The 18,806-nt window shown below is 23.5% G+C and overlaps 2 protein-coding genes and 1 long non-coding RNA gene across 4 annotated transcripts in view; 1 reads left to right on the forward strand and 2 right to left on the reverse strand.

The window, feature by feature from the left end:
- LOC126905202 (glycine receptor subunit beta-type 4-like) overlaps positions 1-18,806 on the forward strand; it is a 125,091-nt gene that overhangs the window by 27,724 nt on the left and 78,561 nt on the right. For both annotated transcript variants that reach the window (XM_050684708.1, XM_050684707.1), the window contains exon 2: positions 1,412-1,500. In XM_050684708.1, the coding sequence (XP_050540665.1) occupies positions 1,412-1,500 (89 nt within the window). The remainder of the gene's footprint in view (positions 1-1,411; positions 1,501-18,806) is intronic.
- Positions 1-18,806, reverse strand: part of LOC126905212 (uncharacterized) — a 56,550-nt gene that overhangs the window by 15,359 nt on the left and 22,385 nt on the right. The window lies entirely within an intron of this gene.
- Positions 14,594-16,393, reverse strand: LOC126905206 (uncharacterized). The gene is made up of 3 exons (XM_050684718.1): positions 15,609-16,393; positions 15,334-15,464; positions 14,594-14,788 (listed from the first exon to the last, which is right to left on the reverse strand). The coding sequence occupies exons 1-3, from the start codon at positions 16,380-16,382 to the stop codon at positions 14,713-14,715; spliced, it is 981 nt and encodes a 326-aa protein (XP_050540675.1). The 5' UTR covers positions 16,383-16,393; the 3' UTR covers positions 14,594-14,712.

Consider the following 18,806-nt stretch of genomic DNA (forward strand, 5'->3'; position numbering starts at 1 on the left):
CATATTGCATGCATAAACAAAAATTACCAAAAGGGAGTATCTATGATTTAGATAATATGAAATAATTCCGTTATTGAATCAACAAAAGATATAATAACCCGTTTAATTTAACGAGTTTGGAATCTTAGATTAGTTATGTACACAGATTAATAGTAATCTAATGAGCATTAGATTTCAATAGCTTATTTTTATCTAATTTAAAAAACTTTTAAATAAATGATTTTACAGAAAGTTTTAAGTAACGAGATTTATTAAAAATTATATTTATTATGTATTCATAATAAAACTAGATTAAGTGTAAACTAAATTTTAATATTTCATATGTATATATTATATATATATATCATTAAAATATTAAATGCAAACTTGAAAAGATATATTCATAAACACTTTTTAATTAAGTACTGTCAAATGCAAATTACTGCTTTTTAATAAGTACGAGTACACTATGAATTTAATTAACTTGGTATTTACAATCTAATTTATTTTAAAAAGTACTGACATATTTATCAACTACTATAAAAGGTTTCTTTAGTAATCTTAAACGAGTTTAAAACTTTATTATTTTATAAAATAATAAATTAAGACTCGTGGAATTATGAAAGAGTTGCAAAAATTACAAAAAACTTAATTAGGCTAAATAGTCATTGGAGAAAACATTTTAAAAATTTGAGTGCCTTAATTAAGTTTATAGTTGTGTAAGCTATAAAAAGAGATTTTGAAAAAATATATATCACTAATTCTATTAGACTTTGTTGATTAAAATAATGGAATAATATCATTATAAAAAAAGTAATTACATACTTCTAATAACATATTTTTGTTTATAGTTTGGTATTTAACAATACTTCACTATAAAAGTTGTGATGTTCTTACAATTATATTACAAAAATCAGATACAACAAGCTTTAACTCATTTATTACTTTTTATAAAACAACTAACTATTTCTAAAATTAATATTTAACGTGATATTTAATGGTATTCTTTTGTGCAATATTTTTTCTATCTAACAACATGGTCTTATAAAAAAAAATGTTTTGTTTTATTCAACGATTTGGTCTACAAAACACATATCGATCATCAAAAAATGATATATTATTCTTGTGCTACATTATGACATAGCAACAAATACTAAATTGTTATTACTTTCTGCAAATATCTCTAAAAGTAGAATACTCTTGTCACAATAAATTGCTTATATTGATCGCCATATGTTTTTAAGTGTTCTTGGATATTTTGATCTATTTTGCGTCTCAGCCTTTAATTGAATCGTAAATTTACCAAAACTATTACAGTATACTATAGACGTTTTTAAACAGCTCGTATATACTATACTGTAAGAATATTACCTAAACCAAGTATCAAATAATAACAAATTATTGCAAATAAATGTTTTATTTATGATTTCAGAGATAGTGCTAAAATGAATCATCTGCAAGTGTTAGATAAATTGTTAAAAAACAATTATGACAGAAGGGCCACACCAACTAATCATTTAAGTGAGTTTTAATAATAATATTTTACTTTTTAATAATTTCTTTTAAAGTCATATATTTTCAATATAGTTATGAAGTATTTGTCATGTTCATTCCTTATAACTTATAAGCGTGTTAACTTTAATTCATTAAATTTGAATATATATAATTAACTAGCATATCTATTAGATAATGATCTTATTAAGAAAATTACTTTTCAATAACAACTTTTGGACCAATATTTTAGTATTTATTAACATGTAAGCATCTTAAGTGAGAGATAGAGAGAGGCTAGAAATGTCTAGTGATAAAACTAACAGCAACCACTTTTCACTTCCATTCAAAACTAAATTGTTAGTGAATTCTGAAATACTGGTCCAAAAGTTATTATCGACCAATTAATTTCCTAATTAGATCTTTTTATAATTTGTAAGCTAATTAAATATGTATGTTCCCTAAAAAAATTTTAAGTTATCACCATTATAAGGTATTAGGGATGATAAATTAAAGAAAAATGTAACTTAAAGAAACTAATAAAAAGTTGCTAATATTATTAATATTGTTTTGATTAGTTAAGTAGTCAATGAAAAAAAGAATCATTCTCCATAAAATTTGTTGAATTAACATACAATTTTTAATTTTGTTGTTGTATGGATCATACAATCTTAAACAAAAAATATTCTTGTTATTGAAAACTACTATTACATGCCTGTTTTTGGAGTAGCACTGTTAAAATATGATTTAGCCATTAAAACTATAGCATAATATTTAAAAATAATTAAAGTTTTGAAATTTTTAAATATTTTTTAGAAGATCCATACGTTATTTATATTAAAAAAACTTACAAGACTTATGGATGTATTAATAATACACCGAAGAGTTTAACTAGATACCTTGAACAATATTTTATAATTAGTATTATATAGAGATAATATTCAAAGGATTAGGTTAACTATTTCATTATAAACTGACAGAGGTATGAGACAAATCGTATTACTATAATATAATAATATTATCGTAATAACGATGTTTACAATTCAGACAGAGTATCTGATGTTATACATTTTTTAGATTTTGTTATGTAAAATGTACATGATGTTTTCTTCTCTGTTTAAAAAAAGTAGCAAATCGTAATTCAGAAGTTGTTATTACACTTTTCTGATAACAACAAAAAACAATTGATGTTTTATTGGACTTTTTTGTCATTTTAGGAAAAGGTGCATGCATTAGAAACATTAAATAGTATTTTTTTTTATCATGTTGTTTGCAAAAAAATGTAAAGCTTGTTATATTTTTTTGCAATAAAGCTAACGATCATTCTTTAATGCAACATATGTGACAGTAAACATTTTAGATATCACATGTAAAAGGTCTTATCGCATTACCAGCTAGTCTGCATTTGATGCGACAATCGTTAATACTACTAATGGAATTCACCTTATTTCATGCTATTATGGCACCCCGAGAATTTACAGTCGCCTTTGTCATTTGGGATAAAAGATCAAGATTCTTGTTCAATTATAAGTGTAAACAAGTTTTAGAAATAATACAATAAGGTCCACGGCTATTCTGAAACCAAATTGTTCCCATCAAACCTGTCAGATTTTAAATATACAACAGTTGTGTTTATGAACTCTATTTATAAACAAAACTTAAACACATCTGTAGGATTTTAAATTAAATAATGTTAACATAAAATTAATAAAAATTTAATTAAAAAATTACACTAAAATTACATCGTTTATTTTTACCAGTTTTTATTAAATGGCTACTATCCAAAATATAGTTTAAAAATTACAGTTTCTTTTATACGTTACACATTAATTTTAAAACATACGAGTATTAACCTATGAATTATATTTAACAAATAAATTGTTCAATTGAATGCATTTTATGAACAAATTAATTGTTGCGAGTTTAATTAACTATTATATCCATATTTTTTACAAAAATATAATAAAAAAATATAAAAACTGACACAAGTACTATAATCGGCACTTCATGAAATAAATATATTGAAAACATATTTTTTTGTACTTTTAATTACAATATCAGTATTTGAATGAAAAAATTAATTTGATTATTTAATTAGATAAATTATTATACAGTGTATAAAGAAAAAGGTTGATAGTGAAGAACACATATGTATAGGTTATAAAGGTGAAAATATATGTTAAACATAAGGATAAACTTTAAAATAAACTTTGGAAAATTTTTTATAAATTATCTTAAAAAATAAACAAAAATTATTTTCTCAGCTTATTATTAAACCAATAAAGTTTTTACCAAGCTGTTATTGATCACTTTTAAAAAGTTACAATTTCACATAGCTAAAAAGCGCTACTTGATCGAACACTTTTTACATCATTTGATATATAAAAATTCCTTTAAAAAAAAAAAAAAAAAAAAATACAAAATTGAAGAAGTATAGAATTTTGAGTCGAGTTTGATAATTAATAATTTTAATGAAAATTTATTCAGTAAAAAGATTTTACCATAATGATCAATGTTTTAACTCTCAACTTTCTTAAATTTGTTAAATTTAACAAGTTTTAAGTATTTTAAAATATAATAAGGTACTTTAATTTCAAGAAAATGAATAAAGCACTTAAAATGTTAAACTTCCAAGGTTATTTTGTAATATATAAAAGTTCACAGAAATATTTTACTCATTTTCAGTATAATACTTGTTGAACATACCTAATTTATTTCATAACTCATAACAAATAATTTTTTTTTCATTATTTCTGATACTTTTGGAGAAAACTTTATTTAATTTTAACCAAACACGTAGAAGAACTTCATATGTGGTAGTTGGCTGATTAAGATGAATGCAGCTGGTGGGTAATCGTTAGAAGATTTAAAAACTTCGAATATAACATTATTTCCTGTTGGCTACAGTTATGATATATATATGTTTCTACACAACTAATACTTTATTATTTTTATTTATAATGCTTAAATATTTTAATTCAATAAAAGTATTAATATACTTCAATAGTTGAAAATTTTAATATGTTATAAGAATTATAACATATAATATATTATATATTTTCATCTAAATTTTAAAACTACTGTAACTTTTAAAAAAAAATGTATTTTTATATAGAATTTATAAAGACAATAAACTTTATTTTGGTATACTTTTTATGAAAATCTAATTAATGGAAAGATTTGGAAAAATCCATCTACGTGTAGAAAATATATTTTATTTCAATTTTTGACAATTTTTGCAGAACATCTAACAATTTTTAACCTTTATCAAATTAAATATTTTAAAATGAATACAGTATTTAAAAATAGTTTCAACGATTTTCTTCGATGAGTAATCGGCTATTAAAATATAAAATTTCTGTAAGAATTTTCTTTGTGTTCTTTTTATATGCACAATCGCAATAAATGTATTATGAAAGTGATGTTATCACTGGCACATATCAATCTATATTAGAGTCTACTATGCTGGGTCTCGACTGTAATGAATTTTTAATTAAGCACATACATTAATGTGTTATATCTACAACTCAGCTTATGCTTATAGCGTTATACAGAATTATTTTTTTATCATAATCCACTCAACTACTTACAGAATAAAAATAACTTAAATTTTTTTTTTTGGTTACCATTATTTGCATATTATTATTAAATTATTAACTATGTAATATTTTTTTGTTCATCTCTTATGCCTTGAAAAGGTGACCACTATATTTTTTTAAATGGAAACACATGTTTTGAGTTAAATAAAATGTTTTAGTTGTTATTTTAATAGTAAATGACATTTGAATTTTCAACACAATATTATTCCTATATTAGATTTAAATCTTAAATTTCAATTTATTTAGTTATTTTACATGTATAATATACGAGAGATTACAAACACAAGTAGCTAATTTTTTATATAATGTTGCTATTAATAGTTGCAGATACGCAGCATTGATTATCAATCATGACTATCGATAGATATTTTAATATATATATATCATAATTTAATTTATATTAAAGCTAATAGATAGTGTCTTATACTGTAACGTGAATACAACCTGTGTTTAATGTAAAACACATCACAGAACAAGGTTAAGAAACAATTGAACACTGTTGTAGGTTGAAAGGTGGTATATAGGATTAAAAGATATCGTGTGCGTTTATATGTGTAAATGATTTCACATATGACTTCTGGGATTACTTGGGTGGTGATTAACTAGACTTTAAAGGTATTAGAAAATTGATTTTAAGTTAATGTCAAGTTAAGTTGTAAAATGTTTAAAAAACATTTATTTCATAGAGTAAATTTGTATAATAGTTTAGTTTTTTATAAATTGTAATTAAATAAATAATATTTGTGACAAACTGCAAATAACTCTTTTTTTTTTAGTATAATTATTCATTGATAATGAGTATTATTTTTAATTATACAAGAAGTGTAATACTTTGTTTTGTTATAGAATATATGAAATATGAAAATGTATTTATATTTTATGAATTGTATACTGTTTATGATTATCTTTTTTAAAGTGATTTTAATTTGGAAGTTATATGATTAAAATTTTAATACTTCTCCTTTTTAAGTTTTATTGAATAAAGTAAACTTTGTTGATAAAAAGTTTACAATTAAACATCGTGTTACTATCTTCTTGAAATATTGAAGCAAACAACTCTTTTGTTCCAAGTCAAAATTTATTAAACTTGATACTTTTGTTTGTAGACAGTACCCAAAAGTAATTTTCTTACTTTCGTCAATCTTTTTTATATAGCTATAAAAATCGTATTTATTCAAAATACACCATATGAATACGATATACTAAATATCTTGGTATTTTACTATGAACATAGATAACAAGTTTCCATTAAGTATTAGACACATTTTACTTGACAACAAAAGTAATAAGTATTAAATAATATAAGTTTATTCGTTTTAAGATACTATTTTGACAAGGAGAGCAATTCTAAAATCATCTCTTGGGTGTTTAATATAATTATGTAAAAATGACTTTTATTTTTTATATAAGGAATCTTTTTAAAGTCACTTCCTAAAAATCTCCAAGGTGCCAACACCTGGTTTATGCTCAATTAAACTAATGATTTAGTGAAACTAATGATGTTTGGAGAGCTCTCCAGACGTCAGTTGACACCATGGAATCAAGACCACAATACAAAAACCGAGTTATTTAAATAATTTTACACGTTAATATCTTTAAATAAATAACTTAAACTAATACGATAAAAGATTTGACCAAGTAACTGCCTTAATAATTAGCATTTGTTTAGCAAATATGTCATGTACGTGCAGTTAATATTTTTTTTTCGTTATTTAATAACAATAACGATTTTGTATGTTTTAATTAAATTATGAGTGTTAAATTTTTATTTTTATAAAACATGTATATTTATTTACATATTTTCTTAAGTTCCACAATTACAATAACAGTCTTAGAACCTATCGCGACAAAGAGATTTATTGAATGAGTCTATGCTAATATAAAAACTAGACTCAAAACAGGTTTTTTTAAATACTCGGTTCATATATTTATAATTGTCATTTTGGAACTTTTATCTATTAAAAAAAAAAAAGCATTTGGATGAACTCCAAATAGTTAACTCTTGAATCTTACCAAACCTGAATATATTAAAATATAATTATAAGAATATTTTATTGAATATGTTTTGGAAAAACGGAATCGTTGTTAATAAATTGTTTTGTGTTTTTCGAGCCAAAGTTTTATTTTACAGAATATCAACGTTTCGTATAAAGTTTTAAACGAAAATTCGCATATTCGAATAAATTACGAATACATTAAAGTTCAATCAATTTAAATACCTACATTGACAGTAAATTAAAAGTAATGGCATTATTGTAACTCGGTGGAAGTTTATAAAATGATAGTATTCGGCATTCTATAATTCATACTTGCCAAATCAACAAAACACGGACTTAGATTTATTTTCTGATTTAGGTCAGCTGCTTTACTTTAACGCAGAGCCGTACCATTTTCGATAGATCACCTGTTTTTTAAATCTGTTTCTACCTTACTGTTTGAAAATTTTACCCTCATTTAATATAACGTGCTGTTCCACTAAACAAATTGATCAACATTTGTATTATCTACACTACGTCACTTTCGTTATTTTTTGTATCTGCTTATTCGCTATTTTCTGGGTACTCATTTTGATTAGAATCTACTGTTTATTAGCTATAAATATATGTAATGACAAGCTAATATTTGCAGAGCATGTAATAATTTATTCGACAGTAGAATAAATGTCATATAGCTTAACAAGATAATATTGATGTAAGTCAAGTCGTGTTTGCTTTATTTAATGTTTCAATTATTTATACAGAAAAATTCTTAGTATACAATATACTGAGAAATTTTCATTCCTTCAATTTTCATTGCATCCTTGTTTGTTTTTAAGATTTAACAAGAAACCTATTATAGCATGCTACTAATGTATGACATTTATATTCTCAAATTATCACTGAAGACCATTATGTTTTATGATGTTCATCACTTTCTATGCAAATGTATAAATGGATAAGCTTCTCATTCATATTATTGTTGATTATAGTAGCTTTAAGTTCTACAAGTACAGACTACAAATTAACCCTTTAAATCGTGATTTAGAACGTAATGTGATCCTCAGTTATGGAAAATTAAAAGGACGTTAGAATCCCTGTTAAAACAGTTTCGTTCAAATATTATATATATCAATCAAACAGTCTTCTAGAATTTTTTTTTAGTTTAAATATCAAATAAAGTTGTTTTTTTATATTTTTATTAATAGCTACATAATGAACACAATAGATATACATTTATATGTTATGACGCCATGACGTATTTTATGATGTCTTATTGAAGCATTAAAACTACTTTTTTTTTCAAGAATAGTTAAGAGTTGATCAAATATTGGCGTTTATTAACAAGTTTTAAAATTTTTTCATATTAAAAAAAAATATATATACAATTAATTAAAAACCTGAAAACCTTTCCATATGATAATAGTAATATTTTCTATTATATTTTCTTATAGTATTTCTAGTAAATACCTCACAAATTTTGTATATTACCTAGCGATTTCAGATAATAAATTAATTTGAATTTTTAATGAAAATTACATCTTGTGTAGCTATTTCAACGAAGTTATTTGGCATCATATGAAAAGATACTTACAATCCAAATTCATTTTTTGAAACATATGCAACATGTTCACTTATTTTATAGTTTATTTATTTTAACTACAAAATATACGATGTATTTGATACAATTTCAAATTGTCACAATGTAGTAATATTAAAAAAATTTGAAATACAACTTAATTTATATATTTGAATACCATATTTTTAACAATAAAACTTTTTGTACAAATTTACTTCATTAAGTTAATTTTTAAATGAATTCTTTATAATACAGACAATATGGTTTCTCTTTCATCTACTTTTATAAAATTTAACCAATGTGGTTAGGTTCATTTCAATTGTATACAATTACGAAATAATGTATTACTATTCTGGGTTAAGAAATAACCTTTATTTCTTACTTGAGTGAAACGTGATCAAAATAAAATAAGTTGATTTACATTGTGGAATCGAGAGAAAAACGTCAATTCAATTCCATATCAAAAGTTGGTTTTAAAATGTTTCAAAAACTCATCTTAATAGCATGTTAATTTTCACAAATTTCATGTTTTAATATTTATGGTTTTATTTTATTCTAAAATTTTAGTTTCATAATTATAATTTGTTATTTAAATATTTTTGCATTATTTTTGATTCTCAATTTAAATATTTGAGAATTTTTTAAGCTTCTAATGTTAATTGTTTAATGTTTTTAATGGTATATTTGGATGTACATGGGTAAGAATATAAATGTTTCATTAATATAACAAAAATAAATACATTTTGTAATAATAATATTTCTATTTTCATTAAATATTTTACAAAAATATAAATAATTTGTAACAGTTCTTATAATACGACAAAGAAATGTGTCTCCAGACTCAATAAAGTAAATTTCAAAAAAAAAAAAAATAAGTCATTGAATAAATTAAATTTATAAAAATTAATAGTTATCCAAAAAAAGTAACACTTAAATTTCATATGTCCGATTTTCCATTCAAGATAATACTTAATAAATATAAATTAGGTAAATTTGTATCTAAAGAGGTATGCGTATTTGAGATTGTCTGAATGTTGGATAAAATATACACATACATTTAGTGACATTTAATTTATTTCATAGATGTTATATAATTTTATAAGTGAGATAAAGAACTAAAGCTTTAAGTTTATTTATCAAATTCGATTATTGATAAAATATTTAAGTTGAGAGCATAGTTTTGTTGAAAATGATATCAAAAGAATATTCAAAGTGTGTAATCGTAAATGTATATTATGAGAAGTATAATTAACTTTTTAAGATAAACTCATATTTTACCAGTCTAACTTAACAAAAACCCCAGGGAGGGTTCACTTTGGCTAGCCAAAGGCAAAATCGAAGTACTATGGATTTTGTACTTTATCCTAAGCGGTAAACGATTATATGAATTATCAAAATTTATTACATATTATAAATTAATTTTGTAATAAACATAACAAAAATAAAATGGTAAACAATCAAAATTTAAATTTAAACCCAATAAACAAATATGTAAATTAAGTACATAGGCGCAATAATAAACAACCCAGCACAGTGAGGTCACGGCATAGTTCACATGGGACAAGAGGATATCTGACAGTGATTACAATCACTATTATAAAAAACAGTTAGATAGTATTTAATTTTTAAAAGGAAATATTGGATTATTCAAAGAGAAACATCAACTCTTATTTCCTTAATTATATCCTGATTTCAAGTTTTATGATTTATTATTTACTTATTAATAATTTAGTCTTGTAATTTTTATGTAATTGTAAATTTGTAAACTCAATGGCAAACATATATCAAAATTGTGAGTATGGATTATACAAATTACTTTCTAGAAATTCTTTGTTATTTATAATAAATAAATTTTCCATTATTTGTAAATATACATATCAAAATCATGTAGTTTTTACTACATAAATCAGCGACTACTTAAATCATAAAAATTAAATGAATACAAAAATTACTTTTTAATAAATATTGATAAGAGTTTTATAACTATTGATTCATACAATTATATAAACAATTTAATTAATTGCATCTATAATAGCACATAAAAGATGTATACAAAAATAGAACTTTTTTAAATTCATAGTTATCCAATTAAAAATAATAAAAATCTATAACTTTTGCAGAATTATATACAGAATAATTAAAAGGAAATTCAGTTTTCTTTTATTTATATACAAAATTATACTTTAGAAACCTTTTAATTCTCAAACAACTAGTAGGCCTCACGTAATGCTTTTGTCTTTTAATTTAATTTTTTTATGAATAAAATATTATAACGTATTCAACTTTCAAGTTAATTTTCACAATAAAAGATTATTAACTTTTCTCTAAAACCAAGAGACTACTTCGTAAAAAATGTCATTGATTAAAAATTCCAGCACAATGGAGTCGCGGCATAGTTAGATGCATCACAAGTATAGATGATATTTGACAGTGATTAACATTACTACTGTAAAATACGAATTTGTTAAATTTCAAAATAATTTGTAATTTCATAATTTATATTTTTAGTTTCGATGCGAAGCTGAGAAGATATTGGTTTTATTATGATGTTGTTTTTTTTTTTTGTGTCTGTTACCACTTTTTCTCAGGTCTTACCAAACGGATTTCTTTCAACGATACGTCAAAAGATCACAAATCGTATCTAGTCGAAGAAATTACACTCAAAAATTGAAAAAAATTCCCTCGTTCCTCGTAAATGGGGGAAACCTCCAAAAAAATTACAAATTTAATAATCGCTAATTTTCGAAATTTTTTCAATTTTTTTTATTAAAAACTGCAGTAACTTTTTCAAAAATAAACATATCAATATAATTTTTTTTTTATAGATGCTTGATGTCTTTACCTTTCATTTGGTATATTTTTTTATAAATAACCCTTTACTTGCCACAGGGGGAATTTAAAATGACAACTTTTTCAACTTAACTTTTGAAAATGTTCCGGAAGGTCTGACACTTTTATATATATCTTAAATTAAAGCTAATGTAATATACTTTAATTTGAAAAAAAAATTTGATCCCTGGACTTGTCTTTATGGTGAAAATGACTACCGTATGCAAAAATATGCTATTTTTGTGAAAAAATTCTTGATATTATATTTTACATTTTTTAATATTATGTTGCTATAACTTTTAAAAATAAAAAAAATGCATGAATCAACTTTATTCTTTAATGATAAATACTTTATATATACTTCTTTCATTCGACATACTTTTTTTTAAAATCGGACCATTTCCCTTTATACAGGGGGGGTGCAAACCTTTTAAAATGCGTATAGAAAGTAGAACTTTTTCAACTTAACTTTTGAAAATGTTCCGGAAAGACTGACACTTTTATATATATCTTAAATTAAAGCTTATGTAATATACTTTAATTTGAAAAAAAAAAATTTGACCTCTGGACTTGTCTTCATGGTGAAAATGACTACCGTATGCAAAAATATGCTATTTTTGTGAAAAAATTCTTGATATTATATTTTACATTTTTTAATATTATGTTGCTATAACTTTTAAACATAANTACATTTTTTAACATTATGTTGCTATAACTTTTTAAAAAATGCATGAATCAACTTTATTCTTTAATGATAAATACTTTATATATACTTCTTTCATTCGACATACTTTTTTTTTAAATCAGACCATTTCCCTTTATACAGGGGGGGTGCAAACCTTTTAAAATGCGTATAGAAAGTAGAACTTTTTCAACTTAACTTTTGAAAATGTTCCGGAAAGACTGACACTTTTATATATACCTTAAATTAAAGATTATGTAATATACTTTAATTTAAAAAAAAAAAATTGTTCTCTGGACTTGTCTTCGTGGTGAAAACGGACATCAAAGTTAAAGAAAAACGTACGATTTCGGTGAAAAAATTCTCGATTTTATATGTTATATTATTTAATTTATATTTTATATAACTTTTGGAAAAATGTATGGATCAATATTATTATTTTTTTATAATAAATATTTATATACCCCTTTCATCTGGCACGCTTTTTTTGTAAATCGGATCATACCCCTTTAACAAGGGGGGTCAAAACTTTAAACATGCGTATTGTTACTAAGATATTTTCAATTTAATTTTTGAAAGTATTCCGGAAATACTGACACTTTTATATATATCTTAAATTAAAGCTTATGTAATATACTTTAATTTGAAAAAAAAAAATTTGACCTCTGGACTTGTCTTCGTGGTGAAAACGGACATCAAAGTTAAAGAAAAACGTACGATTTCCGTGAAAAAAATCTCGATTTTATATGTTATATTATTTAATTTATATTTTATATAACTTTTGGAAAAATGTATGGATCAATATTATTTTTTTTTATAATAAATATTTATACACCCCTTTCATCTGGCATGCTTTTTTTGTAAATCGGATCATACCTCTTTAACAAGGTGGGTCAAAACTTTAAACATGCGTATTGTTACTATGATATTTTCAATTTAATTTTTGAAAGTATTCCGGAAATACTGACACTTTTATATATATCTTAAATTAAAGCTTTTGTAATATACGTTAATTTGAAAAGAAAAATTTGACCTCTGGATTTGACTTCATGGGTAAAAATTACTACCCTATTCAAAGATATGCTATTTTTGTGTTAAAATTCTGGGTTTTGTATTTTATTTTATTTTAAAATACCTGACAAGGGGAGTACAGATTTTCATAAATATTATATAAATAAAAAATTAATATAGCATAGAAAGTTAAACTTATTGAAATTTGTTTGCTTCTTTTAAGTCGAGAAAAATAACTTTGAATTTGAACTAGCTTAAATAGCCCATTTTTTCAAACCGACGATAGAAACGTACGGTTGCCGAGTAAAAAATTAACCTTTTCAACTTAAATTTTGAAAGTGTTCCGGAAATACTGACATTTTTATATATCTTAAATTAAAGCTAATGTAACATACTTTATTATCGAAAAAAAAAATTTCGGACTTTACTTTATCTTCATGGTAAAAACAGACATCAAAGTTAATAAAAAAAATACGATTTTTGTAAAAAAATTCTTTTTTATATTTTTAACTTTATAATGCTATAACTTTTTGAAAGATGTATGGATCAATATAATTCTTTTTTTTATAGATGCATGATGTCTTTACCTATCATTTGGTATATTTTTTTATAAATCTGACTTTTTACCTGCCTACAGGTGGGGATTCAAAATGACAACATTTTCACAAAAAATTGACTTTTTCAACTTAAATTTTGAAAATGTTCCGGAAAGTCTGACACTTTTATATATATCTTAAATTAAAGCTAATGTAATGTACTTTATTATAAAAAATAAAAATTTCGGACTTTATTTTATCTACATGGTGAAAATGGCTACCGAATGCTATTATTATGTGAAAATTCTCGATTTTATTTTTTACATTTTTAACTTTATAACGCTATGACATATTGAAAAGTGTATGGATCAACATTATTTTTTTATGAGAAATAATATTTTTTAATAATCCCTTTTTCATTCGAGATACTTAATCTTAATTNAATAATCCCTTTTTCATTCGAGATACTTTATCTTAATCGGGATATTAATAAGGAACTAGCAGATCATGTAGCTTTTGGAATAATCCACCAATTTTTTAAAATTAAACACTATCTTATTATTTGCATCGAAGCGTTTTTTTTATAGTGATTTTAATCATTGTCAGATATCTATACTGAGTCCAACTATGCACGTCACCACTGTGCTGGGTTTTTATTAATTAAAAATAAACAATTGATTTAGTCTCGATATTTTTTTTTTTTTGTTAAAATAGCTGTAAAAAAATGTCTATGTTTTATAAATGTTTAATTGAATTTATATGATACATTTTTAATTTAAAAATAAATAATTAGACTTATCTAATTTGAAATAATGAATTACTTATCTTTACCAAAAATTTAAATTATTAATAAAAAATAGTTTTCCTATATTATATGTGTTTATTATAATAACAAAATTGGATATTCATAAAAAAGGATAAAAATAAAAAGATACTTTTAAAACAATAAGAAATTAATATCAAAAAATACAGAAATTTTTTATTGATTTAATGTAATTGCTTAATTACTTCATTTTGGCTATAAGTTTATTCAATACTTCGTCAAATTATAATTTTGGCGACGCCATTGATATTTTTTTACTTGTTTTGTTAAACTCAAATTACAGCTAAAAAGTAAAATAAAAATTAGATCTTTAACTAAGTTATAACATAAAGTATTTCTTTTCTTTAATGCCGTAAATTTGAAATTACAAAAAGAATAACTTACAAAATATTTTGAATGTCTCTTACATAGAAAAAATCTAATTTTTTATAAATTGGGTTTAATAACAAAAATTTAATTTGGCCTTATTACTAATCGATATACAAATATTAATCAAATAGTTTAAAATAAAATTGAAAATATTATTTAAAACTAATAATACTAAAAATATTTAACTCAAAAAGCCATACAAATTACTAAAAAAATGCGAATATGTATTTCGAAAAAAATATTATCATTACTAATACTTAACACATACTGAACCCAACGGCGATTGAAAAAACATGCTTATTCACCTCTATTAGTATTTTTGTGACTTTCTGAGTTAAATATTTTTTAGTTCTAAATTGATATTTTTTATATTTCTAATTTAAAATATTATTAGCAACAAGTGATAAATTTTTATTATATGAAAATAATAATTGCTTTTTTTTTCAATTTAAAACATACTTAAAGTGTTTCACTTCAGTATTTTTATGAAATCGTACAGACTTCTCTTGATATGTATCTATTAATCTAATATTGGCTATATTTTTTGCTGAATTATTATCATAATTTTCAATTTTTTTAAGAATTCCTTGCTACAAAAAAATTAATTAGAATGAAATTATCAAACAATTATTTATAATATAACAAAAGCAATTTATTGATGGAGGAAAAATGCATATTGTTTCAGGAAACATAATGCATATTAATTGTTTAAATAATTAGTGAATATTACTCACTTTAGTGGCTGATTTAGATACAGTAGAAAAATTATACGATGTCTTAGTTTTGGTATCTGAATTTTTGTTAGATTCATTTTCAAAATTCCTTTTTGACAGTAATATAAAAGTGTTGTTTTCATGAGGTGATTCTTTAATATTTCCCGAACATATTTTAAACGGTTGAGTTAGAAGATTGTTTGGAGACTGTGACATGTCCGTGTTAAAATAATTATTAGCCAATACGGAAGTGTCTGTAGATGTGTTGGTGGGTTCTTTTTCAATTTGTGTAATAATTTCTGAGTTTAGGTTTTTAACAGATTCAATTTCGTTATTGAATAATGAATTGTTAGTGTAATGTGTTGTAATATTATTTTCTGGAAATATTTTAGACGGTAGAGTTGAAAGATTTTTTTTTGACGATGTTTTGTCCATGTTCAATGAATCATCTATTATTGTAATTTTCTTTATAGATGTTTTAGAGGGCTCTTTTTCGTTTTCAATAATCGGAGTTAGTGTAATTTTATCTTCGCTAGGTGATTGTTCTAAAATTGAATTATTTGTCATAGTAGGTAACTCCAAATTAATAGGATGTGTAGTCAAATCCGTGCGAGTATTCGTTATAGGTTCTACTGTTTTAGTTAAAGTATTTTTCTTCTTAGAAAGTTTCATTTCCAAAAATGTCTGCAGTGACACAACTGCCAGGGCAATAGACATAATATCTTTGATTACTTGAATCGGAATTATAAAATATATTACCAACGTCGTTATCACGAAAAACAAATCCGAATCCATTTTTTTTATAAATGTATGCTCTCAAAACTTGAAATTTTTAAGTTATACTTAGAAGAAAAATATAAGATTTAAAAATTTTTANTTATACTTAGAGAAAAATATAAGATTTAAAGATTTTTTAATATATATGCTGACTAATTTATCACGGAACAAAACTTAAGCATAAAATCACCAAACGGTGTCGATTTAAACGACAATATTGCTCTTATTTAAGCAAAAAAAGTCTTGTTTACTTTTTATTTAAGCCAATTAATATAACAAAAAATGTTTTAAAATTGGCCAATAATTATTAAATTTGTTTAATAAGAAGTGTTATTTTGAATATAAAATGTAATTAATATAATGTTACAAACCGTATTAATATATTCATTAAATAAAGCTATTGTGAATTACTTAAAATTAATTATGTTTTAAAACATAATTAATTTTAATTATGTTTAATTTATTATTAAACAAATTTAATTAAATTTTTAATCGGCGTTGGGTTCAGTATGTGTTAATTATGTCTTCAGGTATTAAACTACCAAATGACACAACAACCCCAATATCATATTGTTTTTCTAATTGTACTTTACTCACAGGCCACTCTAATGTAACTAATTTTTCTTCTTTAGCTATATTTCTAATATTAATTCCTCGCCCTTTTGAAGTTGTAACTACATCTAACTTAGAAATTATAGTTTGTGTTTTCCTATATAGAACACAATATTATTACTGCAACATAATAAAATTTTATGATAAAAATATTAAAGGATGATTACATGTTAGCAGACAATAATTGAAGGCTTTTGGCAGAAAAATCATCATTCCCAAAAAATAATATACGCCAGGGAGGTCCTTTAGAATTATATTGACTTCTAATAACAGAAGTTGAATGAAGATAACATGAATTTTTTAACAAGCAAAAAATTGTTTTATAAATTTTATTTCTTCTAAATTTAAAAAAAAATGTGGCACTAAACATTATAGTAAAATAATAAATTAAACATATCTACACAATTTCCAATAATTAAAAATTGGCTATTCTAGAAATTATTTTAAGTTTTAGTTTTTTTAATTTTACGTTGCACATTAAGTTAAATATAGAAGTCTAAAAATTATTATATACGTGAGTTCAACTTTGGGATCGGTTAAGAATGAAAAAATGGAAGATAATATAGTTCTGATAACATAATTGATGATATAACTGATATGATTTGAACTGATAGAAAGTGTTACAGTTAGAATCGTCGTTCATATTTTAAAAATACAAGTATTCTCTTTAATGTGGAATTAATATTTTTATTAAATAAATAGTACTTTTTTTTTTATTTGATCATTTTTTTTTTTGGAATTAAAGCAATATGCCCTAATGATAAAATATATTTTTTAAATTTATTTACTTATTTGGACGAATTTTCATAATTGTAACGCCAGATACCAAATCCCCATTTAAAATTGTATAAACTATAGGTGCAGCTGGTATAGGTATAATGTAGCGATGGACCCGTTTTATGGCGCTGGAGGTAACGTAATTCAGTTAACAATGAAGTATAAAAAAGTGATCGCGATAGACATTAAACCGAACATATTGGAATTTGCAAAGAAGAATGCGGAAATTTATGGTGTGAGGGATAAGATCGAATTTATCAAGGGTGATATTTTCACTTAAGCTAAAGACCTAAAGAAATATAAAGCTGAAGTCATTGTCACTTTACCTCCATGGGGAGGACCGTCATAACAAAACCATAAAACATACAGTTTGGAGAAAAATATGTGTGTGAATACGAAGGTGGCGGTCAAACGATCTTTGAATTGGCCCGAAATATTGCTCCCAACATAACACACATACCTAAAAGTGCTGATCGAAATGAAGTAAGTTTCTATTTCATACACAATACATATAACATCAGTTCATATTTTTCAATTAATTTTTTAGTTATTCAAACTAGGAAAATACTTTAATAACAACATAGTAATACAGAATAACTTTATCAATGGAAAACTGGATTCCATCACCACATTTTTTGGTAGATTAAATAACAGTAATTTAAAACGCAAACAAACTAATATATAACTTTTCAGTCAAAAAAGAAAACATAATTAATACTCGACATGATCAAATTTTGCGATTCAACTGATATAGACCATTATTAATCTCGACTTCAAAATAGACTGTTACAGATTTTGACTTCCAGTAATTAATAATTTTGAACTATGACAAATTCACCAATTTCAACAATCATATTTAAACCTTATAACTCTTATATTTTGCCTCAGCTAAAAGTGCAGGATGACACTTTTATCTTTAATGATACATTCAGACAATACACTTGTTATTTACATTTTTGGTAATTATAATAAATAAATGATAAACCAGTTATTTTAGCTTCGATGCGAAACTAAGAAGGTATTGGTTTTACTAAGATTCGTTTTTTTTTTTTT

Source organism: Daktulosphaira vitifoliae, unplaced genomic scaffold (assembly GCF_025091365.1).
Source record: "Daktulosphaira vitifoliae isolate Bord-2020 unplaced genomic scaffold, ASM2509136v1 Scaffold_4, whole genome shotgun sequence".
Classification (NCBI taxonomy): domain Eukaryota; kingdom Metazoa; phylum Arthropoda; class Insecta; order Hemiptera; family Phylloxeridae; genus Daktulosphaira; species Daktulosphaira vitifoliae.